The sequence below is a fragment of the Parasteatoda tepidariorum genome, chromosome 9, assembly GCF_982258835.1.
Source record: "Parasteatoda tepidariorum strain Cologne lab strain chromosome 9, Ptep-v5.0, whole genome shotgun sequence".
Lineage (NCBI taxonomy): Eukaryota > Metazoa > Arthropoda > Arachnida > Araneae > Theridiidae > Parasteatoda > Parasteatoda tepidariorum.
Window position 1 is genome coordinate 43,408,981 of NC_141763.1, and position 27,261 is coordinate 43,436,241.

At 28.7% G+C, this 27,261-nt stretch overlaps 2 protein-coding genes across 12 annotated transcripts in view; both read left to right on the forward strand.

The window, feature by feature from the left end:
• REPTOR (repressed by TOR) overlaps positions 1 to 17,773 on the forward strand; it is a 42,591-nt gene extending 24,818 nt beyond the window's left edge. For 9 of the 11 annotated variants that reach the window (XM_043049828.3, XM_016063409.4, XM_016063408.4 and 6 more), the window contains exons 3-7: positions 3,442 to 3,838; positions 5,015 to 5,088; positions 6,709 to 6,828; positions 7,425 to 7,518; positions 8,256 to 17,773. In XM_043049828.3, the coding sequence (XP_042905762.1) occupies positions 3,442 to 3,838; positions 5,015 to 5,088; positions 6,709 to 6,828; positions 7,425 to 7,518; positions 8,256 to 8,289 (719 nt within the window). In that variant the 3' untranslated portion in view covers positions 8,290 to 17,773. Of the gene's footprint in view, positions 1 to 3,441; positions 3,839 to 5,014; positions 5,089 to 6,708; positions 6,829 to 7,424 lie in introns of all 11 variants that reach the window. The other 2 variants (XM_016063410.4, XM_087151680.1) reach the window with 2 other exon arrangements.
• A 4,715-nt stretch (positions 17,774 to 22,488) lies between these two features.
• LOC107448267 (speckle-type POZ protein B) lies at positions 22,489 to 26,987 on the forward strand. Its single transcript, XM_016063399.4, has 2 exons — positions 22,489 to 22,641; positions 25,311 to 26,987. The coding sequence occupies exon 2, from the start codon at positions 25,390 to 25,392 to the stop codon at positions 26,857 to 26,859; it is 1,470 nt and encodes a 489-aa protein (XP_015918885.3). The 5' UTR covers positions 22,489 to 22,641; positions 25,311 to 25,389; the 3' UTR covers positions 26,860 to 26,987.
• The last annotated feature ends 274 nt before the right edge of the window (positions 26,988 to 27,261 follow it).

Here is a 27,261-nt window from a genome sequence, read left to right on the forward strand (position 1 = left end):
TGTATATTTGTCATTGGAATTTGGAATGTCAAAATAATAATGCCTTTGTATGAGGGAGGGGGATAAATCTGAGAGTCGTCTGAAAAAATATTTTTGGCGCCGAACTGTAAACTTAAAACTAGTAGATAGTAAAAAAAAAATGATAAGATAATTAAGTTTTTATGAATAATTTTAGCATTATCCTTTTTAATATTTTTACATTCCCTTATATCTTTTGTGAAAGTAATAAGTAAATAAATTTATAAATCTCTTTTATTAAAGATACTTACTTAGTTTTTTCCAAGTTTTGAAGATACAGAAACCAAATCGTTATCATTTCTTAGTCTTCATTTACAATTTTTATGTTATCAAATGTATCGAATAAAATCAATCCTCGGTCGATAAGCCTAACAGTTTAGAAGTTATTTAAATTTTGTATATAATAAGTACACTATTGTACATAAAGCTTTTTTACGCGTCTGACATTGCTATCTAGGCAAGTGAGGTATTGTTTCTGCAATATTTTCTTACGTTGACTCGAATTCAATTGAAACCAAGTCGTTCAAATTTATAGTTTAAAAGCTATAAAGGTTTCAAATACAATAAGTACACTTCTTGAATTCTACCTATTAACGTTTCTGACATAGCTATCTGAACAAATTAGGCAAGGCTTCTTATTTACTTTTTACAGTAAATCTAATATAATCAAAATTAACTCGATATCTAGCTACTTTAAAGGTAAAAAGTTTAAAATATAATATCATAATTTTTGGTTTATATCCTTTAACTCATAAAACCCTTGCAACTTAATTTTCATTTAATTTGATGTAGAGTAAAAATATACGAAAAATGTCTTTTTTGTAATTATAGCAATGTTAGACATATAAATAGAAAAGCAAAACTGTACTGTTTATACATAAAGCTCTTATAATTATGTCGATAATTATATCGACTATGATTTGCTTTCATTCTATTCAGCGCAAGAAAAAAAGTACTGAGGAAACAATACCTCACTTGTCTAGGTAGCAATGAGCAAATAGTTCAAAACTGAACTTTTTAATCATTAAATCTAAATAACTTTTATATTATCAGTCCAATCTCCTTGAGATCGGTTTGGTTAAATTCTTTAATATTTTGTAAATGACATTTTCAGACAGGGTGCATACCACCGTTTTTAAAAAGTGCTTAAAGGTGCTTATTTTTGATTTTCGTTTTTGGGATTTTTTTCATTGGGTGCTCGTTAAAGTGCTTAATTTTCTTTACGTGCCAAATACGATTCTTTACAAAATTATGAGATTTTTTTTTCTTCCTTTAAATTTTACTGCTTATGTGCACTATGAAAGTACTACTTTAAATACTTATAACTTGTCCAATTTTTAACAAACATTTTTCAAATTTTAATTTTATTTCATATTTTGAAAGTTATAGTGAAAAAAAAAACCTAAGTATAAAAAAATTACTTTTTATATAGAAGTCCGTATCTCCATAAATATTTAAGCTAGGCTTATGAAATTTTATGCTATTATTGCATATAGATATCAAAGCTAAGCGAGACAATTTATAATTGCTATATTTTCTGACATTGGTTGTTCAAAAAACACCTTTTTTTTGCTTGCTGTTTAATGCCAGTTTCTCATCAACTATTGTAGGATAGTGTGTGTATACATGAAAAACTTAACATAATAGTCAGAGTTGACAAGGTTTAGGACAGAATGGATTAATCTACGGTTAAAGCCAGGTTTAAACCGTCCTGTCCAAAACCCTTTTATTAAAATTAAGTCACAATTTAAAAAAAATATTGCGAAAAATAAAAGGTTAATTTTTGAACAAGAAACAAAATGAAGACAAGTTTTTGTTTTATTAAAAAAGTTTATTATTATTTTTGATATTGTATGCAAAAACATTATTTATCAGTATTAAAAGCATATTTATTCATATTTAAAGATTAGGTGTTCAATTTTGTAGTTCAATGAATTGTGGAGCTTCAAATCTTATAAATATTTTCCTATTATATTTTCCTTTAATAAGTTAAAGCAAATCGTTTAAAAAATATTAAATATTATTAATATATGTAATTAATATGTGTACAATGGTTACACCTATAGAATTTTTACCTTTTACCAAACTTCAAGGATTTGGACACATTAAGACTAGTTTGGACAGTTTTAGTCAGTTTAGGGCAGTTTAAGACAGTAAAATCCACGTGCCCTGTCCAAAACCCCAACCCTGAGTGAAAAATATATAAGTATGCATACCTTAATTTTATTTTATTTTATAATCGTCGTTGAACAGCTGACCCAATTTTGAGTTTACGACTACCAATGTTCAACCCCTTAGCCTTGTAATTTTGAATTCCTAGGACAAATTTACCTTCGTGGAGGACTTTTTGATAGAACTAATCCGCATTTGCGTTACATGGAGAGGAAAACATCCAACAGTTAGCCTGCGGCTAACTGTTGGAACATTTACCACTGAGGATATTTTACTTCATTATTATAGTTATAGTCGGTTCGAGCCGAATCCGGAATTCGTATCGACCAGCCTTCTCTGGGATTTGAACCCGGTTCATCTCATTGGAAGGCGAATGCTCTTATCCCCTGAGCCACCACGACTATTCGCGTACCTTAATTATTTTTTAACCAACAAAATACTTCATATTTTTCAGTGGCAAAAATTTCGCTATGTTCCCAGGATGTCATCTGGTGATGACTATATCTTACTTCCAATGTTATTTATTAATTTTTTTTACATGCTTGTCCATCTGTTCCTTTATATGGTATTAAACCAGTCATTCTAGTTTAAAATATCCACATTTTTAAAAATGATATAAAGGTTATACACATGAAAAGTGAACACTTGTGTGCCAACATCAGAAATCTGACTAGCGTTAGCAGCACCGTAGTTCAAGGTTCAAGAGCTCTGCAGATTAGAAGGATGGGTACAGAACAGAACAGCGAGAAATAATACGATTTTAATGTAGATGGTGGAAAGATGATAGATTGCACCATTTCTTCATTCGAGCTAAGTTCTGCCAAAATCACTACTTTAAAATACAACTTATTATTTCATTCGCAGCAGCATTGGTTTTAGAGGTGAACATAGCATTTACTTTATGGCTCTTTGCAGTTTTATATACACCATTTGTTAATAGCCATTAACAACCACCATTCACCATTAACAGCAACCATATGATGATATATGTCAACATTGCATTTGTTCTCTGCCTGTAAAATTTCCATGACTATGCATTATTTTTTTTCTGGATGCATTCATCTTGGCACGACTTTACATTCACTTTAGAAACTTTCATGCGAACATTTTAATCTGTTTATTTATGCAATCTACGTTGAACAATTCTTACTTAAGTGCTTCTGATACTATCACTCATGTTCACTTATAATTTGGGCAATTTTCATACTTCTTAAATCCTGTTTTCTACAGCTAAATTCCATACTTTTTCAGATGTTTATCAGTATGATAGTGAGGAACTCTCTACTAGTTGGCCTTCAAAAGAAGAAAAATCATGCCAGCCTCGCAAACACAGATACTTTTGGCAATATAACCTTCAATCACGAGGTGCCAAAACACAAAATGTTCTCCCTCGTCTTGAATCCACGGATCCTCATATCTTGCATGACGCTTTTGATCCAGTCTTCTCTGAGGAGTGCGCTCTTCCTGTCAAACATTCTGGTAAAGCTCGACGTGGAGATGGGAATGACCTGACTCCTGATCCACGAAAACTGTACAATATTGGACTTGAGTTGAAAAAGTTGAACAAGTTGATCTATAATACTAATCCAGAAGGAACTGGACATGGAAAACCTCTTTCTCGAAAGGAAAAAAACAAACTGGCATCAAGGTAATTTTTTATTACTATACTATTTACATGTGTGCTGATGACTTAACTTTTGGTTGTAGAACTTAGTTAAATTTAAATTGAAGATCTTCTGGATGGGATGGCTTGAAAAAAGGAGTGCAATGCTCTAAAAAGGGGGCAGGGGAAAACACTAAAAATATTTATAGAAGTCTAAATCTATTTTTATATAAACAAAAGCAGAAACTATTCTGTAGTGAAATTTTATTATTTCATATAAAATATTTTAAATTTTTTAATAAATTCAAATAAACTTTACAGTGTTGTGTTGTGATCTAAAACCACATTATGAAAAGTTTTTACCAGTCTTCATTGCTTCTTTATAAAATATCTTGCTTGTGTCAACTATTTACTTTTTAAAAAATTAATTTCATAATAAAAATAATAGCTGTTAAAATTTATTGATGTCAGTTGTTAATTGGATAGTCCTTTTATTGAATGCTTGGGGCTGTTGCCCCCTTTATCCCCCCTTTCACTCTACTGGGTAAGGGATTATCAGGAGAAATCAATGTAATCAATACTTCACCCAAATTTGCAGTTATAAAATTTTTTGTTAACACTTAACTGTTAACAAATTACAATATTAAAACTACGGGTATCAATTAAACTCTTTTATAAAATGGAATTAACATATATTCTTAGACATCATGAAAATGCTGAATTTTATCCCTATTTTAGTAAAAATATTTCAGATTACTTTCTTTGTAGATTAAGAGAAATGGCCAACATGTTTTCATAACTGCACTAAAAGTACCTTTCATGTTCTACAATCAAAAATTTTTCATTTTTTATATCCTCAGTATTGTATGTATAGTTGATATTTTTGTTTAAAAATAACCCTTTTACAGTGGGTGGTGTAACTTTCAAAAATAACACTCTTTAGTTCTCTAACTTTATTTCATTTGCACTACATTGTTATAATTCTTCTATGTCTATATTTGTGTAAAAATGTTAAGCCCTTTCACTTAAGGCAGAAATTAAGTCTAATGGCGAATTAAAATTGATGCTACTATAAATTTTATTTTTGTGAAATATCTTAAAATAGATATTTTGATCTCTCTTTCTCTCTCTCTCTTTCAAATAAATTTACACTTATGCTACACAAAAATAGAATTCTAAACATGTAAATTTATTTACTGAATTTGTTGTCTATAATTTTAGGGTATGTCGGTTAAAAAAGAAAGCTCAACATGAAGCAAACAAGATTAAATTATATGGTCTTCAACGAGAACACAGTGAGTATTCCCATTTTCGTTAATAGTTAAATTTCCACCATTAATTTTAATTAATATATTTATTTTTATTTATCTTATTTGAGAGTAATTTTGTTAATGAAAGTAATAGTTTCATATTTTATTTCATTTCCTTTAAAAAGAAAGGCATAAATTTTAGTAATGGCTGTGTTATCAATAATGACCGAAATAAATGGGACGATAATCCAATAGGGATGAATGGGTCATTACTCGAATACTCGGCATACACTTGCCCAGTATTCTCTAAACTGCTTTTTTAAGGTAAAAGGAGATTGTACAGTATTCAGTAAAACTTATATCAATAACAACCAAGCCAAGTATTCTTTACATCAATGTTTTTTAAGGTAATGGGCCATCTCTAGGTATTCTCTATATCAGTGTTTAAAGTAAATGGCTATTACTAGTTATTTCCAACCTCAATGTTCAACCCACGTAAAGAAAAATAACCGAGTATTTCTTAATTCAATGTTGAGCCAATACCAGGCATTCCCTACAGTAAAGTTTTTTAAGGTAAAGGGCTATCGTCAGGTATTTAGTACTTTGATGTTTTTTTTTATAGGTAAAATATCAAGGTGTGCTCGTAATAACAGAGCTTTATATACATTTTAGCACAAAATCAGTAATAAAAGGAATTAGCACTATGAACCAAGTATTTCCTGAAAGAATAATAAATTCAGTGGCGCAACTGCCCATGGAGGGCCAAGGCAAACTATGCCCAACCCAGTTTTCTTGTTCTTTGGGCTGTGAGGTGCAGGAGTTGATGTTCCAGTTTGGTGGTCAGCCGGGCCTAGAAACCCCCAGTTTTTAGTCCCGAAGCATGCTTGGTACTCATTTTATCAACCCCACTAAAGGGATGAAAGATTAAGTTAGACCGCGTTAAGTTAAGACCGCGAAATTCTACCACTCAGCCGAAGAATATAGGAAGAAGAAGTCAAGCTCTTCGATTGTGGAACTAACACAGGGAATCCCTCGATGCTATATACTATATCAGAAAAATAGCTTACAGGAACCAACATACTCAGATATAGCAAATCAGTCATATTTACTAAGCTCCAGCACATATGCATAAGAAGCAAAGTGACAGAGGAGATACGTCACCTTTTAACTGGTTTTTGGATAACTCTGAATGTATGCTTCCCCGCCAACCGCCATTTCATTCTTTCTATCTATCTCAAAATGTCTACCATATTTAATCAACATAGATTATATAAATGTGTTATCAAAGAAACATCTTAATTAATAAAACAGTACTGTTTATAAAAAGTGCAAAAATGCAAAACAAATCAACAATGCACCAGGTTTTGGTGGATCGGTTTACATTAGGTCTATCGAAGGTAGCTTTTCTTCCCTATGTATATATTCTTTGACTCAGCCAAAGGTCGCGAATAAAAAACTTAAGTTATTTCAAATATTAATAATTGAAAAATAAATATTCACAATTAACTCTTTCAACTATGAGTTTTTAAAATGTAAATGCTACCCAAAACAAGAGGTATTCTTTATTTACTTTCAAATTATTGTATGGTCGCTAAAGCTGAATTAGCCTGTGTTTTATTCCCTTTTACTATATTACTTAAATACTAAAACTTTTATTTTTTGTAGAAAAATTGCTTGACATTTTGGTGGATACAAAAGAACTTCTTTCTTTTAAAATTGAGAACCTTCATGAAAAGAAACTTTCAAACTGTTCCAAAAAGCTTGTAACATTTTTGGCTGCAAATGGTATGTATTTTATCAACATCAAAATTCGTTTTATTTACCATCTATTTTATTGTAGAGTTGAAAAACGATAGTCCATTGGTTCGGGATCACTAAAATTAAACTTGAACCACCACAAGATATATTTTTAGTGGTCTCCCAGTCCACAATCTATTTAATGGAATGGGACATTTTTTGATTTTGTGTTACATTTAGTGTTTTTGCTGCTAAATTAATCAAGGGCATTACACATACTCTGTATTGTAATTTTTCATCGAAATTCACTCTATTAATCTTTGCATGTACATAAACCAGTGAAAATATGTACGAGGTAATACCTTTTAGTTACTTGTACTTTACATCAGTGAATATTTTTTTAAAACTTTCTATACCAGAGAAGAGAAAACAAGAGTTATAATGTAGAGAGAGAATTAAATGAATAAAACTCGAAAGCAAACCTAAAAAATCAGTTAAAATGTTTTAGGGTTCTTATCTGTATTTTACATTATTTTCTTATATTTTATGTTTGTTTTAACTACTCTTTCATTATGTAAAAAATAAAAAAATATTTACTTTTTTTTTAATTTTGTGGTTTTTTGAATTGTAAATTTTTTTTCCAGAACCACGTAGAGTTGCTGGTAACACAGCTACATTTGTCAATGAAATTTTGGATGCAGTCGCCAAAGGAGAACCGGACGGTGGCATGAATCAGCTGTAAGCTACCTGTTTCGAGTCGTTGTAACTCTTTAAGTTGTTAGTTCTGCTTTTACAACTGATGATTATACCTTTTTTTTATTATTCTAATAATTTTTATTTATAATAATTATCTATAAATATATCGTGTTTTATTTTATATTGCATTATTGACAACATTTGCAACTTGTTTCAGTTATAATAGAAACTTTTTTTTTAATAGATATATTTAATTATGACAATTTATTGTTTGTCTGAGAGTTTATGTGAAAAGATTACAAGCCTTATTGTAACCATATTTTCATCTTAAGAATAATTTTTCTCCATATTTATTGTCATCATATATTTTTAAAAAAATATTAAATACATTTAACCTTATTAGAAATCTTTATATTTATCCCACATAACTGGAATCTTAATTCTATAACAAAAAAAAATTTGTATAGTGTTTTTTCCCCTAGCTATTTGATGAAAAAAATTTCTTGATTAGCTGTTGTTATCTTAAATTGATTTTTATCTTTTAATTTACGATTATTTATGAACTAACTACTTACAGAGTTGTATTGCTGCATCATATCATTGTATGTTTCATGTGACCATACATGATATCGATTGTAGTGCTATTTTGTAACTTGTGCTTTCAGATTGTGCCTTCATCTATTTATTCTGTGGGATAATACAGATTCTTTATCTGTATATGAGTTGTAAATGATAAGTGTTTGAAAAAATGCATCAATTAAGGATTGATATTGTTTCAGATTTTCTGTGCAGAAGAGTATCACCAGACTTTAAGTGTACAGCTACGTTTGTATATAGTGACATCTGTTTACCATTTGAAGAAAGAATGTTAAGGAAAAAAAATTCTGCTCAGAATCTGATTTATGTGTGAATTATTAGTTGTTAAGTTTAAATTTTATACTTTGTTTCAATTATTAAACTACGTAATTAAAGCTTTAAAATGAACTGTGAACTATACATTTTTATAATTTGTTGTTTTCTAATTAAGTTTTACTGTAAGTAGTTATATTAAGTTTTTATTACTAATTTTAAACGTTTATTAACATTAATAGATGTTGTAAAATTATTTTGTAATAGCTCATAATTAAGTTTTAAAATATACTTATAATATTTGATGCCTTCCCTTTTTAACAACTGAATGTACCTATTTAAACAGTATGTTTTTTTTTTTCAATATATAGTATATATATATTTATAAAATATATCTTTGAAAAATAATTTTTTACTGTACCATTGCTCTTATTTTTTTGTAATTTATTTTAATCTTATATATTAGTGAATATATATTTAAGTTTAAATATATATTTAAATCATCTGATCGATATTATATAATAGATTATCATATTGGTGGATAATCTATTATCATATTGATAGTTAATGATTATAGGAATCAGCAATTTTTGTTCTGTTTTCAGCTTTAAACAAAAATTTTCTATATAAATATGAAATTTGTCTCTAATTAATTTTTATTGCCAGCCGCAATGTTTTTACTTCTCATAATTTTACTTATTAATTATATCTAATTATGTTTTATTGTAATGTAGTTTTTATTATATTTTCATGTGAACAATTATTTTAGTTTTAATATTGATTCAGATAGTAAAATGTTTTTCAATAGTTTTTAAACAAAACAGCTTTTTTTTTAGAAATTAAAATCTATTTCTTCCCTATTATAGAGCTATTAAAGTACCTGCTAGTTAAAATATCTATGCAATTATATTAATAGTAATTATATTTCAAATGAAAATTAAGAAGTTTATATTGTATTTTCAATTCATTATTTTTACTGAATAAGAGTAGCACTGTACTGCATTTCATTCTTGTTGACACTATAAATTACTTTCTTAATCACTTTTCTATCTATTTCACTTTTTTCTTAGCTGTAGTGTAAATTCTAAAAATCGTTTAAATCATCAAATGCGCCTTCATCATTTTGTAAGGAAATTTCAATATAATCTTTAATCTGAAAATAAAGTATTATTATGATTTATTTAGTTATTTTCTGCATATAAATATGTATATATCTACAGAAAGAATATGTATATATCTACATAAATAACGAGAAGTTTTGGAAATAGAAAAATATTCGATAAATCCAAATTCAATGTTAATACCAATTATGCCATACTTTGAGGGGGCTGATGAGATTGTGATAAGAGGGGGGAAGAAATATGGCATCATATTGATTAAAATAATCAAAATTATATGTATTATATATTTTTTTTAATCAAATCTAATCATTATCATTGTTATCACATATCTTGTCATTACTATTGTTATGATCACAAATATCATTAAAAAACCTAGAGTTCAAAAATAAAATTTGAAATATGATCTATACCATGTTTTGTTTATATTATATTGTTTGACAAAGGGATATGGTGAACTGTATCACTATGTGACAAAAGGGAAGAGAAGAAATTTTAAAAAAAATGTTGACATTTATAAATGACCCCTAATCTGTAAAGAGAAGTTAAAAAGTATTTATCAAACTTTGATTGTTAAGCTTCATTAAAATGTATCTGCCTTTTCACTAACTTTAAAACACTGGTTAAGATTTTTAGTGATTCTACAGCCCTTATATATGTTTGTGCATCAAGTAATATTTATTATTTTGAGCACTACATTCTTTTACCTTTTTTTTTAAAAAAAAATCGTTTTTTATTGCTTCCAAATATATATTTTCCCTGTTAAATCCATATAAAAGTTTAAGAAATTGCTCACTTAAAGCAACTGCTATATTTTTTTATTAAATCTAAAACTTGTTTCGACGAGATTATTATTAATGGGTCATACTGTACACATTAGTGGAACATGTAATTGAATGAATATATGATCTAACGAAGTATGTTAGAATCTAAGGAAATTTATAACCTTCCACAAATAATTTTGTAGATTATCTGGTGAAGTAAATTATGTCTAGTCAAATATATATATATAATCTAAAACATGATTTAAAGATATTTGGTAAAAAGCAAGCTTTTGATTTTTAATTATTATTTTTTTTATCTTAAGTTTAAAGTTAGGTTCCCTTAGAACTATCTTTTTCATTTTTTTTGTGGATTATCAAGATTTCTTAATCTTAAAAGTTTTTCTCAACTTAAAAACAGTAAAATTAGTCACTTATTGAAATAAAATGTGAAATGAATTTTGAAATGTCTATAGTATATTTATGAAATAAATTTGTATTATTACGAATTTATTTTAAAAAAAAAAATAAATAAGCATAAATTTTTTTATTATTATTCATTTATTTATCATTTCAAGTACTTTTGTCACTAAAGTTGAAGAGTTTTATCACTGAATGTCTTGAAAATGATATTTTTTCATGTTTATTTTCCTTAAATGTATACCAAGACGAAATTAATAAATTTTATATTGTCCTTATAAATTTTCTTAAGTAGTTAAGTATATATATAGCTGTATGTACATTGAACCCATATAATAAGATAAAAATACAAAGTAATAAAAAGGAAAATCATTTTTTAAAGAAGGAAAAAAACTATCAAAAATAAAATTTTTTATTTAAAAAGTCTTTTAAAAAAGTTAGAAAGCCAAAAACTTTTTTATTTTGTTTTCCGGCTTTTTAATTTTTTGAAAAAAATTTTAGAGCAATGAATGTTGTTAAACAGTGCATTAGTTTGCAATGTATCACTTAAAGTAAAGAGACTAAAAAAAATTTCTCGAATTCATTAACTAGAATCTAGGATTATAAATTAAATAAAACATTTTACAGCTTTAATTAAAGTTGAAAAAATTAAAATTTGCTTGTCCAAATATCTTTAATAAAACATCAAAATGATTGTCACTGATAATAAGAAAGCTGATTCTTAACAAACTTGAAGTGTCTTAAAAAAACTTAGCATGATTACCAGTTGTTGATATAACTTAATACATTATTATTACCATTGAACCCTCTTTAGCTGATAGTTATTTGTTGAATCATTTCTAGTCTTATACAACTCATTTATGTTATGTTATTGAGAATCATTCACATGCACATGCTTATTGATGTACCATTATTATTTAGCATTATGTTCAAGTTCATATTATAAATGTGAAATGTGTGGAATATTTACTCAACAAACATTGCTATGTTATACATATATATTATGAATCATGTTATTTGTTAGTATCTAATTATAAGTAGTTGATGTTTATAAGCACGTGATATAGCATTTCCATGCTAATCTGTGCTTATTACTTCATTATTCTTAAATAAAATTTCATTCCGTATTAATATTTATTAGTGGGATATTGCTGTACTCATATATTATCATATTATATGCTACTGTTGGTATAACTTTATTAACTCTATTTACAGAAACATTCTCAGGCACTTGAATCATCGGTAAAGTTTAAACTAACCTAATAATGCAGTTTTCTTTTTAATGCTCAATTAATGGTAATGTTAATGAAACCTGTGAAATTTTAGACCAATTCTGTCATATCTTGACAGAATTGTTAAATTTGTTTTCTATTAAACACAATAAATATTAAAATCTGTGGCATTATCATAATTCCTATATTTTTTTTGTAATTTTATTTCATAAATAAAATAGTGTTTAATTGATTTTAAAAATTCTCTGTTTACAAATGCTACTATTATTTTTTCAAAACCAAAATAATGATAATCTAAATGCCAAAAATTAATATTCTGATCAACATATAATTTTTTATATTTCCTTTGATTTGTAAAATATGGAACTTAATCCCTCTTAGTGTATTAGTTTTCTTATAAAATTTAATTGATAAATATGAATGGTTCCAAAATATTCTATGTATTCTCACTATCTCGTAAAGCTTTCATTGAAATAACAATTATTAAAATAATAGTATAAGATATATAAATGTTATTTTACAGAAATGTGTTAGTTTTTACCATAACTGTGTTAAATTACAACCAAGCAATGATGATACAGTGTTGATTATTAAGATTGATTAGGAAATATATGTATGTTTAAATGTTTCTGAAAATAATCTTTAAATTGTCATACAAAATCAAAGCTTTTTTTTATTTATTTTTTTTAATTTTAGTATTCAGAGCAGATTTGATTTGTAGCTCATCTTTTCTTTGGTTCATTGAAAACTCATTAGAATGAAAATTAGTTTTGTGTTTTAATTCATTAATAATTCTAATAATTTTGTTAATAAGTTATTTTTATTCTTAAAAAAAATTATTATTGTTATGAAGGAAGTATAGTTTAAGTGAATTTTATATATATATATGGTTTCGTGAATGTTTCATATTAATTTGATTAAAAATCAAGAGTTAGGTTTCTATTTGCTTCTTTAGATTTCTGTACAAATCGTAATTTATTTAAAGGAGAAAATTTTTTTGAAATTCAGAAAAAATTAATTCCACTTTCAATAATAATAATTTTTTTTTCTTTTGCAATATGTGCTTTTATTTTAAAAGGATGTTTTCAACCATATTTATAAAATGCACAAATTTTTATAAATGAATATTTTTAATATATTCAAGGGTGAAAATATGAAAGAGTACTTTTCAGTCCACTTTATTTGTGGTGTCATGTTTGAAGGCTTAGAGATTCATTTTTATATTCACATTTGTTAATATAGTCATTGCGTGTACATATGTTTATTTATCTTAGATTCAAGCGGTTGCCCTTCTAAAATGCTGTTCCTGAAATAGCTTTGTGTCAAAATATCTGTGATTTAGTCCCAATGTGTGTACGTAAAAACTGTGATGTTATATTTGCAACATATGTGCATTTATTTCTGATTGTTGTAAATTTCTAGTGGCATAAATTCGTTTATTTTTGTTCTATTTTCTTCTTCTGTCTCATTTGTCATCGATTGTTAACTATTCTTCTTAGCCATACCTGTTTGTTGATAGTTTTCATTTAATTATGAAAACGTTTTATTTCAGAGTTATCTTTTATAGTTTCATTTACGATATGGTTTTAAATTAATAAACAAATTTTATTATCATTTAGGCTTAATACATTTTCTATTTTACATTATGTTCAACATAAATTTTGGATTATCATTTAATTGCAATAGAAGATTAAAAATTAGGACACGTATTGTTCTACAATTTAAAATATAAGGGCATAAATTATTTTTTCTATTGCTTATCTGCTGAAAATATTTCCATTTTTCTCATATAATACTATTATTACTTATAAATTTAATTTTGACTTACATATGTGGAGTTATTATTTCTTTATGACATGCTACTTTCTGATTATTAGAATATTCAAATTATTGTAAGCCATATGGTTCAATTGGATGCATTGTGTATTCTGTTACTTAGCCATGTGGCAATCCAAGTGTTAATTTTAAAATACAGTCAAATTTGAATTTTTTGCTCGATCCAATTGATTTCTGCATTATAATAATATTAAAAAAAACATAGACATTGTGAATTTTTTCAAATTATTGTATTAAATAATGTACTTAAGACAATTTTTCTGAGAAAAACAAAAGTTGATGTCCTTTCTCTTTTACTTTTGTGATTAAATTTTCATCCAATGCCTGTGGTCCCTGTAAGGAGGCATCTATGCATCCCTATGACAGGAGAGTCAATTTCATTTCGGGCTTTCTCCAGAATTTTCAACTTACTTGATCAGGATATTTGTATGTAAATAATTAAAATTGAAATGAAATACTAAGTGAGAAAATAATAGCGGAAAATGCTGTGTTAAATATCTTCTTTTTTTTTTTTTGCAGTATTTCTACATTACTTTTACTTTATTATAATTTTATTCTCTTTAATCATGATTTATGTACATATAAAGCTTAACAGTTTGTTGACTGTTGGTGTACACATACAGTAAAAAAAAATTGTTTGAATAATTATATAAATAGTTTAAATGTTTTCTTTTTATGCGAAATAGTTTCACGATTTTTTATTATTTTTTTTCCTGCTTTGAGTTGTTAGTTATCTTCAGACTTTTTGGATATTTCATTTTTTTCTTCTCTTGTCTCTTTGACTTTGATTCTTCCAAGTTTGACAGTATATTATATTTTCATTTGCATTGCTAATATAAAGCTAAGTAACAACTTAAAAAAGCACAAATCGTAAGGTTATATTTAAAAAGTCGTTATGATCCTTTTTATAACCAGCTTGCCCAAATACTTCTTTTCGTGGCATATCGTCAATAGCATTGATAAAACTATATGCATTTAGCCCTTTCATTTCATATCTCAGAGGTGTTTTTTTAGCTTTATATCCTTCAAAAAAATGGACTTTTTTTTGTTTACTCTGTACCAGTATGTTAACTGTATTCCTTTTTTCAGGGGTAGTTTAGTGAAAATATCTAAGATTATTAATTAGAAAAATCAATCTATTCTTTATTAATTTTACACTAGTCTACCAAAAAAATTGTTGGTTGTGTTACATTTTATAACGTGTTTGTTTTACTTTTAATGTATTAAATTCAGATATTTGTATAGTTTCTATATATAAGCCCCAATTTAAATATAATTAGACCGTGTTAAAAGGCCAATACTAATGTTATAAAAAATTTGCTAAATATTCTATATGTACTCATAGAATAAGAAATTATTCTGGAAACGTATAAGATTAACAATGACTTTTAATTCATAATGTTTATGTTATACTTAACTTATAATGCAAGATTAGCAAATTTATTGGCTTCAAATTTTTAATCATATCTTAAAGAGTTTTGAGTTATAGCTACATAAATCTGTGTGAATTAGGATGACAGAAGCATTTTGTCATTTTTATAAGTTAAAAGATATGTGCAATATAGGTTCAGAATAAATAATTTCGTTCTTGAGATTAATAATTTGTCAACTTATTCCTACATTTATATTTTCTAACTCCCACTAAACTTATGTTATGGATCAGCAAATTTATCAATTTAAACTTTTAAATCTTTATATCTTAAAGAGTTTCATTTGAAGGATAGTTTGCTCACTGAGTCTTATGAAGAAGGCTATATTGCTAATTTTAACATATTGCTATGTATAAACATATTGCTAATTTTATTATGTAAGTAAAGGATAAAATATGCAGTATAAATTCAGGATAAAGTATTGTATCCTTTAAATTCATAATTTATTAATTTGACTTTTTAAGTTTAGTTGTTATGTTTCGAAAAATATTAATTTCTAACCATTTTTATGCAACTGACTTGCAATTCCCATACTAAATTTTATCAAGTTCATTGTTAATTTGATTTATGCAAAATTACTATTGGATACTTTACAGTATTATTGCATTAAAAACTTGAACAAATTGCCTAACATAAATTGTATTTGAAGCAAAAACAAATAATATTCGAATCACTGAAATTGTCCTTCCACTGAATAAAGTTATTAATGTTCCCCATTTTAGAATAAATCTTCACTATTTCTTCCCTTTTTTTAAGAAAAAAAAATCTCTTTAAAAAAAGACTATTTTTCTATTTTTTGTTAGAAAAATATGGGATCCTTCAAATATTAAGTAAGCATGATTTGGAGAGTTTTAGCCTCCCCTCTCCCCTTGTCAGCAAAAATAAGCAAATCACAAACCTCCCAGGCTTACTTTGTCCTTTCACTGAATAATATTAATGTCCCCCATTTTAGTATTAATCTTTACTATTTCTTCCCTTTTTTTAAAAAAAAAAAATATCTTTAAAAAAGCTTATTTTTCTATTATTTTGTTAGAAAAATATGGGGTCCTTCAAATATTAGCAAATCACAAACCTCCCCCCATGCTTATGTATAAAAGCACATGCTTACGTATGATAGATGCAGCACCTTGTTTTTTGCTTCAAGTTTGACTTTAACAATAGTAATCTAATTTTAGATTTAAATTCAAATAAGCGATGTAACTTTCTATGAAACAAAATTTATTTTCAATTTATTTTATAAAATTTTGAGCATAGTATATACTATTCATCTTTTGTAGTTATAATTCAGGAGCTCTGAAAAAAATTTTCAACATTTTCTTCCCTCAGACTTAACTTTTATTTAAAATTTTATTCTAGTGTATCGTATTTCCAAATTTTTTTGCAAAATAAATTTAAAAATAATGTACTTTAAATGCTTTACGTAAGCATTTATACTACCCTTCCCTCTCCTCTGCAAAACTAGTGGAATTCTTAACCCTCAACCCCTATTCGGTGCTTATGTACTATTAAAATCGACCCTACGTGTATATAAAAGCAGGGGTTGGAAAAAAAAGCATTGTAAATATTTGCACATAAACTGTGTATAAACTTCACTTTTTTAACATATCATGCAGGAAATGTTTTCATTTGCTTTAAAATATATATGAATTTTTTTTTTCTTCTTAAGAATTTTTTGTTACACAATATCGTTTTAAAATTTTGGGAACAGCTTTTTCGAACCAGAGCGTAAATGTTATACGGGTACAAAACTGGAATATTTTCATTTTAATTGTTGAGGTAAATGATCAAGGATTCTAAGCCTTCTTGTTTGCGATATTGATATGGGTGATATTGTTTGTTTTAGTTAGATTTTAAATGTGCTTGTTTTGTTTGTTTTGAGATGGTTTTAAGAATTGTATTTAAAAGAGGACACTGTATATAGCTATTTTTGATGTTATTCAAAATTCAAAGAATCTATATATATATATATACACACATTATATACATATATTGAATATTTAACCATTAAAAATGTGTATTTTATTAAGACAAGTTGATAATGAAGAGCTTTTCTAGTTTACGATTAGCTCTGTGCAGTGCAGACTTAGTCATGCATTCATTGATTGTTAGTTCTCAAAGAATTTGTTCGTGTAAAAAATCATGAATAAAACCCTGTGAAAAAAGTTTGCTGTTTTCTCATTTCAATGTTTATTTATTATATTAAAAAGAGTATTGGCTCACATTTTTTTTAAAAAATAAATAAAACTAGTTATTTTTCTGTCAATTAAGATCTTTCTCAAAATTAAAATAAGTGTTTAAGGAAACAGAAGACGTTCAGAATAAGAAAGATACGTCAAATGTCTAATGTTTTTAAAATATTTAAAAAATTCACATATTGTTTATTTATATACCGTTTTCAAGTGTGAGACCTGGACAATGATGTGTATATGAAAATATGATAGCTAGATTTGAGAGAAAAATACTGTGAAGCATTTTTGGTGGAATAAGTAAAAACGGTACCCTGTTTAGAAGATCAAACACGGAACTTTACAAAGCATATAAAGAACCTGATGTCATTAAATTTATCAAAATTCAAAGGATTAAATGGGCAGGCCACATTGTGAGAATGGAGGATAGCAGGATAACCAAAAAAGTTTTCAGTGCCAGGCCAACAGGTACAAGAAAAAGAGAATGACCAAACCTAAGATTTTTAGACTGCCTTGAAAAGGACCTACAAGTTTTGAAGATAATAAACTGGAGAAGCTTGGCTAAGGGAAGAATGTCTTGGCATAGGCTTGTTGAGAAGGCCAGGGCCCATCCTGGGCTGTCGTGCCAATGAGAAGAAGAAACCATTTTCAAATCAGAGCTTTTTGTCGAAGATTCTTAATTTGTATATATTTGTTTAATAATATTTTGTTCTCGTTGACAAAATTGCCTTGTTTTTTCAATGTTCTTGCTGATTTAAAAATTCCCTGCTCACATGTCTTTGCTCATTAGTTAGGAGACTTTTTCTTGGTGTGTCTTGTTCAGTTTTAAGATTATTCATTTGCTTGGCTCACTGCTTTAATTTAATTTCTAAATTTGTATACAAATATAATTAATTAATATGTTTAAAAAAAATATTGACAGCAAAATAGAAATTCTATCCCTGAGTTAGTTATAAATTTTTACGGATTCTTAACCACTCAAATTTATTAAAATGAGTATCAACAACTTATTATGGTAAAAATGTAAGAAAATTATTTTTTTCCTTGGCAACTTTTTAACTATTAAAACAAAACTTGGTTGATTGATAATATCAATATTCTGTTTAAATTTCAAACTATCGAGTAAAAATTGCACTTTTCGGTTTTGAATGTCCGCTGTTCCCAATAATGCATTTCTCAGACATGCTCCATAGGATCTAGATCTGGAGATTAAGCTGGCCATTCCATCTGTTTGTGCTCTGCTTATTTTTATGGATGACAACTAGGACTACGCTATATATCGCGACATATCGATTTAACGCCTGTATCGGCAGGCTGATACAGCGACTTTCGTTCCAGGCGATGCATCAGAAATCTGATTTAAGCCGTCGAGTAAAGAAGACGAACGATATAGCGATACAAGACACGCAAGGATCTCCTATGTTGCGCTGGGGAAGACGATGTACGTATCGTTATATTGAAACGGCCTTGATTGATGAGCGGTAGAATCAGAATCAGTTGTGAGAACATATATCGTGATCTCCCATGTTCGTTTCCGCACCTCTTAGTTTTTTTTTCTTTCTACTTTGTCGCGACTTGATATCGTTTCTTGTAGATTATTTTCAGTGGGACTGACTTTCTGATTGCCGTTGTTACCTTGTTCTGAACGTAATCTATTATTGAAAAGAATATATAAAGAAGTGTTTCTTAATTAATTAGGTAAATTTTTTTTTGAAACAAAATTTTCTTTTTTATTCTTAAATGTGAAAATTAATTTTGATATTATATGTTTAAGTATTATTTTACATTATTGAATTTCTTACAAACGGAAATCTAATTTAAGGTGCCCATAAAGAATTAAATTAAAAAGTAATTAAATTTCTTAGGCTATTTTTTACTTTATTTTAATTAAAAACTTTTTGGATAAAATAATAATTTAATTCATTTTTATTACTGATTTTAATTTTAAATTTATAAATCTTTAGTTATTTTCATTTTTATAAATAAAATTATAACAAAATCTTATTTTTCCTCTTTTGGATTTGGACATAAGTCAATCAACTTTGTTTATTCAAAAAAATTAGTAATGTTTGCGATTGCGACTTCTTTTTTAAAAATCATTTAGCACTTCGTTTTATTAAAGAGTATAATCGTGTTTTTTAATTTTCTTTAAATATTGTCAGTTGAATATATATTATCGAATATCATAATTCTTTTGTTTTTATTTTTAGGAAATTAAACCTTACTTTGTTTTTTTCTTTCAGAATTCGGTAATTACTCAATTTAACTTTATTATTTATGTGAAATAATAATGATAAAAAATAGTGTTGTTTTAAAAGTGTTTTTTTTTTTTTGTTTAATTTATTTAGCCCTTTGTTTTAAGCATACAAATATTTTTTAACGAACTTATTTTTTAAATTTTCTTTCTATATTGTTAGGTAAATATATTGATAAATTTCAATTTTATTTATTTTTAAGCTAAGAAATCTTTCGTTATTTGCGTGATCATTTTTAGAAAATATAACATTAATATCTTTCTTAAGCAAAACATATACATCAAATTCATAAATTGATTTAAATCAATCTGAGTATGAAGTTTTGATAGAAATCCAACTTTCTGTGCCTTACAAGTAAATGAATTTCAAAAATACTATATCGCGATACAATGCTATATCGCTATGCAAAACTGACGATGCATCATGATATAAAATTTCTTACTTCGCCCAGTCCTAATGACGACGTACATTTACTCAGGACTTAAACTGATCAAGGTGATAAACTTGAAGCCATGACATTCGGAAAATGGAGTTCCCTGCCAGATCTCCATACCTGAATTTATACTGGCAGCCATTCCAGCTCACCACCCCTGTCCACAAACCTCTCTACTCTACGAAATACTTTGATGGAGTAGTGCGATTTATTCTTTTCAAATCTTGGACCATGTCCAAGAGGTCGTGGGTTCGATCCTCGCCGGCCCAAGACTCTCTGTGTAGTAAATGGTGACTGATGCGCGTTAAATCTGCCGAGTCACGAAGTCCTCCATGTTCCCATAACAAATCGTATATCTGAGGGTACTGATGCAAAAGTTTCCTTGTCTTCTGGATTAGTTCAAAATTACAAATCTACGATTGTTGTTGTTCATTTAGGTCTCACTAGAGCTGCACAATGGGCTATTGGCGACGGTCTGGAAAACATACCGGAGGATGATCCGAAGACTCGCCATCACAATTTTGATCCTCTGCAGAGGGGATGGCAGTCCCGCTTCGGTAGCCCGACGACCTGTATGCGAAGTCGAGCAATTTACGGTAGAGCAGTTTAACGAGACCAATACCGCACGCCCTCGGTCCCTACGCATGCTGATTCAAGTGGGAGTTGAACATTAGTAGTCGTAAACCCAAAAATTGGTTTGGCTGTTCAACGACGGTTATAATATAAAAATCTTAGATTTGAGCAGCGGTGGCCCAGAGGATAGAGCGCTCGCCTCACAAAGAGGTAACCCGGGATCGAATCCCAGCGATGGCTAGTCAAAGCAAAATCCGCATCTGGCTCGTACCTACCACAGTTCGGGCGTCAAATATCCTCAGTGATTGACGCTTCATGGGTTAGAGTCCTCTTACTGTCAGGCTTATTGTGTGAGTTTTTCGAGGTTTTCCTCTTAATGTAACGCAAATACGGATTAGTTCCATCAAAAAGTCCTCCACGAAGGCAAGTTTCTCTCGATACTTGATCCATGAGTTCCCTTGTCTTCTGGGTTTAGTTCAAAATTACAAGGCTACGAAATTGAACATAGGTAATCGTAAACCCAGAATTTGGTCGACTATTCAACGACGGTTATAAATTAAACCTTAGATCGCCTTAAAACATTTGTCTGTCTCGTACGTGACATTAAAACTCTCCTAAAGTTTTATCTTTTAACATAATTTTTTGAACTTTCCTGCTGCTAGGCATATTAATTCGTGATCTTTAGCTCGTATCGTTACCTCTTTGTTGTTATCGAGTTTGTCCTACTGGGTGTATTTTCAAAAATAAATTTTGTTTGAATTAATGTGCTTGTACCTCAAGGTATCTGACTGGATTTTACCCATTTTTTGTTTTGTTGAAGAAAGATTTAATTAAAATTTTTGTTTTATTGGCAAGCAGGGTTGCTAAAATTATAAATTTAAAGTAAAGCTTAAAACATAAAATATTCATCAAATAAGGCCAAAAAAAAACTTATAATTTTTCATGCCACGCTAATAGTTCTAAAACAAATTGTAATGCATACATTTCAAAATAATCTTTCTTTTTTCGAGATCAATAATGTGGTTACCTGTGTTTTGAACCGAAACCCTGAAAGATTTTATAAAGTCAATAAAATAGAACTAAATATATTGTTTAAAATTGAATTTTTAAAGAGAAATTCTAAATATTCTTATTTAAAGCTCGATAAAAATAACAAATTTGCACGATAAAATTAGACCTTAGCTTTTAGTTTAAAACATCGCTAACATTATACAAAATCTACATATAAAATTTAAAAGAATTCGATTGTAAGCTTTTTTTTAATGTGCTTAAAAAAATTTGATCAAAATTTACGTTTTCCAGTAAATGCATTTAAAATGTAAAAAAAATCTGAAATGTAAGAAAATTCTGACGACAAAAAAATTAATTATTCAAAATTTATTTCCGAAAATGAATTTCATTTTTCATAACATAATTTATTTAAATAAAAAAAAAAGTTAAATTACTCAAAGCATAACAAAAATAATTTTAATGTCGTTTTCGGAAGTTCACTTTCGATTTAGTCTTTCAGCATATGAAAAAACAACTCCGTTTATAAAATTCAAAAGTGTAAAAGGTTGCGAAAAACTAGTGAAATAAATAAATAATGAACTAAAACTCAAATAAAATTCAAAAATTTTCGTTTGAAATTGCCGACTTTTACCCAATTGAATACCTAAACTTTTGGGCAATAGAATATTTGGATGATTATATAACTAAATTTTATTATATAAGAATCGTAAACTGAATAAGTACGTCCTTATTTAATAAGAGATTTTAATACTGAAAATATTTCTCCAATTTTTATCCTGAAAGCGTAGAGAAGTAACAAACGCTTCTACACTGATGTGGCATCTACATTTCAGAAAATTCTAAAAAGCTTATGTTTGAACACCTGAACTTATTTATTTCTTTTAATACATTTTATATGTAACCGAATTCTCTTTAAACATTCTTGTTTATAAAAATATGTGTTGATAAATTTTGGTTGGTAGTTTCGAGTTCAAAATAAGTTTCAAGTTGAGTTCAAAATTTTTAATAAATTTTAATTAAACAATATCGAAGTTTCTATGAAGAGTTATAAGATGTAATTGGTAAGTGTCTTTTTTTTTAATTACAAACTTAATACGAATAAATTTAAATTAAATAAAATTTTATTTTTATTAAGAAGTAACGCATTTATGGATGGTGTTTTTAGTAGAAATGTAAACAATAACAATCTCGAGCTCAGCACCTACTCTAGTTCCGGTTAAAAAGTTTGCAGCTGCTTACTACATGCTATTCTGATAGGCGATGTTTTCAAACGGATAATTTTGTTTTCAATAAAAGAAATAAATTAGATAATTTCTGAGCTCAAATCTGCCGTATTTCATAAGATATTAATGTTATTATGTAATTCTGGGGAGTTAGGAGTGAAAATTTGTTTTAGTTATTTTGTGACATGGTTGCTAGATTTTGAATAACTCGCTTTTTTGGCAGTCTTGATTTGGCCTTTTTCCTTAAGTTTATTACTGTTTGTTAGGTTTTAAATTTCACTATTAAAATTCCTCTTAATTTTCTCACTTTTTAAATTTAATGTCTTCGTCCACAAATTTAAATTTTATCGTAGATTAAACCAATAAAATTCTTTTAAAAGCAATAATTAATTTTGCTACCATACCATTTTGATATTCGTACTGTTAATAAAACACTCACTATGTGAATTTACTAAGAATAAAAATAACTTAGCGATGGGTGGTGTTTTCAATATAAATGTAAACAATAATAATCTCGAGCTCAATACCTGCTTTAGTTCCGGTTAGAAAGTTTGCAACTGCTTACAGCTTATTCTGCGAGGGGATATTTTCAAACGGATAATTTTGTTTCTAATAAAAGAAATAAATTCGATAATTTCTGAGCTCAAATCTGCCGTATATCATGAGATATTAATGTTATTAAGTAATTTTGGTGAGTTGGAAGTGAAATTTTGTTTTAGTTATTTATAGATATATTGTTAAAAGGGTGACACGTTTGATAGATTTTGAATGACTCGCTTTTTTGGCAGTCTTGATTTGGCCTCTTTCCATTTGTTAATTACTGTTTGTTCTTATTGCAAGCTATGCACCATCTTACGTTAGTGTTAACACGTTTAGCATTGTAAACACAAGTATTGTTAGCATTGTAAAAACATGTAATAGGTAATCAAATACCACGTTTGCAAGAATCTCAAAACACAATGATCACGTCGAGAGCCAAATAGCTTTAAAATGCACCGGAAACAGTAAACCGGAAATATTGGTGGTATGGAGCTTGCAGCGTTCCCTAGTGCATAAAACACCATCCATACGTAATCACTGCTCTATTTTAATAACTCCAAGAAAACATCTAGATAGCTGTTGTTGTAATTCATTTACGTCGCACTAGGGCTGCACAATGCGCTATTGGCGACGGTCTGGGAAGCACCCTTGAGGACGATCCGAAGACATGCCATCACAATTTTGATCCTCTGCAGAGGGGATGGCATCCCCGCTTCGGTAGCCCAACGACCTGCACGCGAAGTCGAGCACTTTACGGTAGTGCAGTTTAACGAGTTAGTTTTTGCAGCTAGATAGCACAGTTTAACTAGATAGGTTTTTATTAGAAATGTGATTACTCTAATTGTGACAAGAAAATAAGTAAAGGTGTAATGTAATCTGTACGACTTCCTATTTTTTTTAAAGTTAAATTTTAATCTTAAAATTATTTCTTTATATTTCAATACATATAAATGCCCTCCTTAGAAATGAAATTCTTAAAAGCCTATTTCGTAATGCTTGCCTTTAATGAATATTTTTCCAATTCTTGTCAAAAAGACTGCAAACTAATATTAAATCGTGTAAAAACGCTTTTTTTTTTAATTTTGAAAAATCACTATCAATGAAGGCAGAGAAGAAAATTGTATTATAGTTTAAGTTGATTCAAATTACCTATTGTCAACCCCTCTATCTTCACTTCAGCAGTCAAACAGGTCTTGATGTTTTTAGTCCAACGTTCATTAAAAGTTTTGGTGTGCCTCGGCGATCATCGAGTCTCCTCCAAACAAACTGAAGTGAGTTAAACCCTGCCGGGTATAGTTACGTAGATATAAGGAAAGACTGATCCAAAGTGGTTCCCCACCCGCACACTGACCGCAGCCAGTGATGCTTTCTGCTGGGAACCGTTTCTTAACAATCAGTCCACTGCTGGCTTTTTGTTATGAAAGTAAAAAATTCAAAAAAATTTTGTTGATGTGTTTTGTAAACCCAGCTTCCATATCACATGGATGCCATGGAACTGACAAACAGAATCCAACGGGAGTGCGCTCTTATTTGTAAAACTGATGTCCCTATAGATGTTCATCATTCTCAATGGTTGCCACACAACTCTATAGATAAGTCTGAGCTAACGTCACTTCACTTACCTGTCCATTGGAGCACCATTAATGTTAATCAGCTATGGCTGTTACCAGTGACGGTTTCTATCGAGATAGGAATACAAATAGTCCAACCTACATTGCCTACCTATAATGCAAGCGAAAATTGATTGAACGATAGTGGAACACTGATCTAGTTCAGCCTCTGACTTGGACATCTTTATAGTAAAATCGATATTTAATTTAATAATTGTTCCTGGGTATCAATAATTGTTTGAACTTTTTTTTGTAATTGTGAAGTTTAATTTGTAAATTATAAAAATAATAGTATTTTTTAAGAAATGCAAAAATAGTGTTTTTTTAGTAATTGTAAAAACAAAATTTTTTTCCCAGGTATGTTGGTGATTGAACCTGAAATCTTATAGAAACAAATATAGTTGCTACCCACAAAAATACTATCTTCAATTGAAGAATGGAGGAAATTCATACCCAAAAAGAAATCATTTTCATATGGAGTGTAAAGAATTTCACCTTTTGCTCTCAAGAAAGTTGCCAGTATCTACCTAGTCCTATTTTATTTACTAAGAATTTTTTCAACATAAGTTGGCGATTATTTCTATACCCCAAAGGATCAGCTGATAGCAAATCGGATCACGTTGCATGCGATTTATCCCTATCTTGGCCAGACATAGCATCTGATTGTTTACCTATAAGAGTTGAACTTGGCATCGTTGACGCAAATGGCTTGAATAAAAAATGTTTTGCTACCGAAACTAACCAAATTTGGCGAGAGAGTATGTTTCGACATTCAAATTTTATTAGCAGAAAAGAACTTTTCCACGAACGTGATAATTATTTACCTAATAACACTCTGACAATTTATTGTCATGCCTGGAGACATGCTAACTCAGCTTCTCTTGTTCGGAGATATATCGCTCGAACAATAATTGAAATTGATCGATGCTTTTTTCGATTTGATTTACGTAATTTTATTCTGTGGAAAACAGACCACACTTTGCATATACCTGTACCATTACAATCAAAATTCGAAATCGTAATCAAGTTGAAGAAGATGGCAGATAAAAATGAGTATATCACAATTGAGATTAATCAGTTACAATCGGAAAAAAATTCTCGTTTTTTAGATTGCACTTTATCTATACGGAGCAAAGATGGAATTGCACGAGAAGTCTGTACGTTCGAACATTTGTTTAAATCAAATGCAAGGTCGTCATTTACTCAATTTATCTCAAAAGCTAAAGTCATTAGAGATAAGCAATTCCTCCTCACAGATGAAACTTTGACCTTACAGTGTGAATTTGCAATTTCTTCTGGGCAGCCATTAAATCTTCCTATATATGTTTGTGAAGTATCACGAAAAGTTACTGTGAATCCAATACTTATCGATACTCTAAAAGACGATCTGAAGCGTATGTTGACAGAAAAGAAATTTCCAGATGTGGTGTTAAAAGCTGGTGGTGAGTCGTTCGATGCCCATAAGGCCATGCTGTCTGTAAGATCTCCTGTCTTTCAAGCAATGTTTGAACAAGATATGATTGAAAATCTTAACGGAACTGTTGATATATCTGACTTAGATGCGAATACGTTACATAATTTACTGCTTTATATGTATTCAGGCAATTTAGAAGACTTTGACGTCAAAAATATCTCTAAATTACTTGTTGCAGCTGACAAATATCAAGTTCTTGGGTTGCGAGAGAAGTGTGTTTTGACTTTGAAGTCAAACTTATCAGTCCAAACTGTTTGTCAAGTCCTTGCATTGGCAGAATTTCAAGAAGACAGAGACTTGAAAATGACCGCTCTGGATTTTATTTTTACAAACAGACGTGAAGTTCTTCAGTCCACTGAATGGATTTGTTTTATTGAAAATAACCGAAAACTGTCTTCGGAAGTCTTGCAGAAATTATCAGTGCAGATTTGAATGATTTTTGTAGCAATATTATAAAAAATGATTAAATTTATTGTAAAGCAATTTCAACTGACAATTTATTGTGAAACTTATCTTTGTATTGATTTATACCAAAATGTCATTTCTTAATAAATGTACCAGAAGCTGTAAAAACATCGCATTTATAATATCACATTTGCACCAACCAGCAAATTGCACTTTCACGCCAAATCCAAATAAGCATTTCTCCCGAATCTCTAACACAAGTACCCCCCCAAATAAGTGCTTAAAGTTCCCATTTACGAGAAGCCAGACATCAGACAATTTCTTCGCGTATTAATTGGCTCACGTGCTGATTTTTCACTTATCCTGGTTCTCAACTTCAGGAAGAGTGTAAGTTTTCTGAAAGCTGTTTTCACTAGTCAGTTTCGAGAC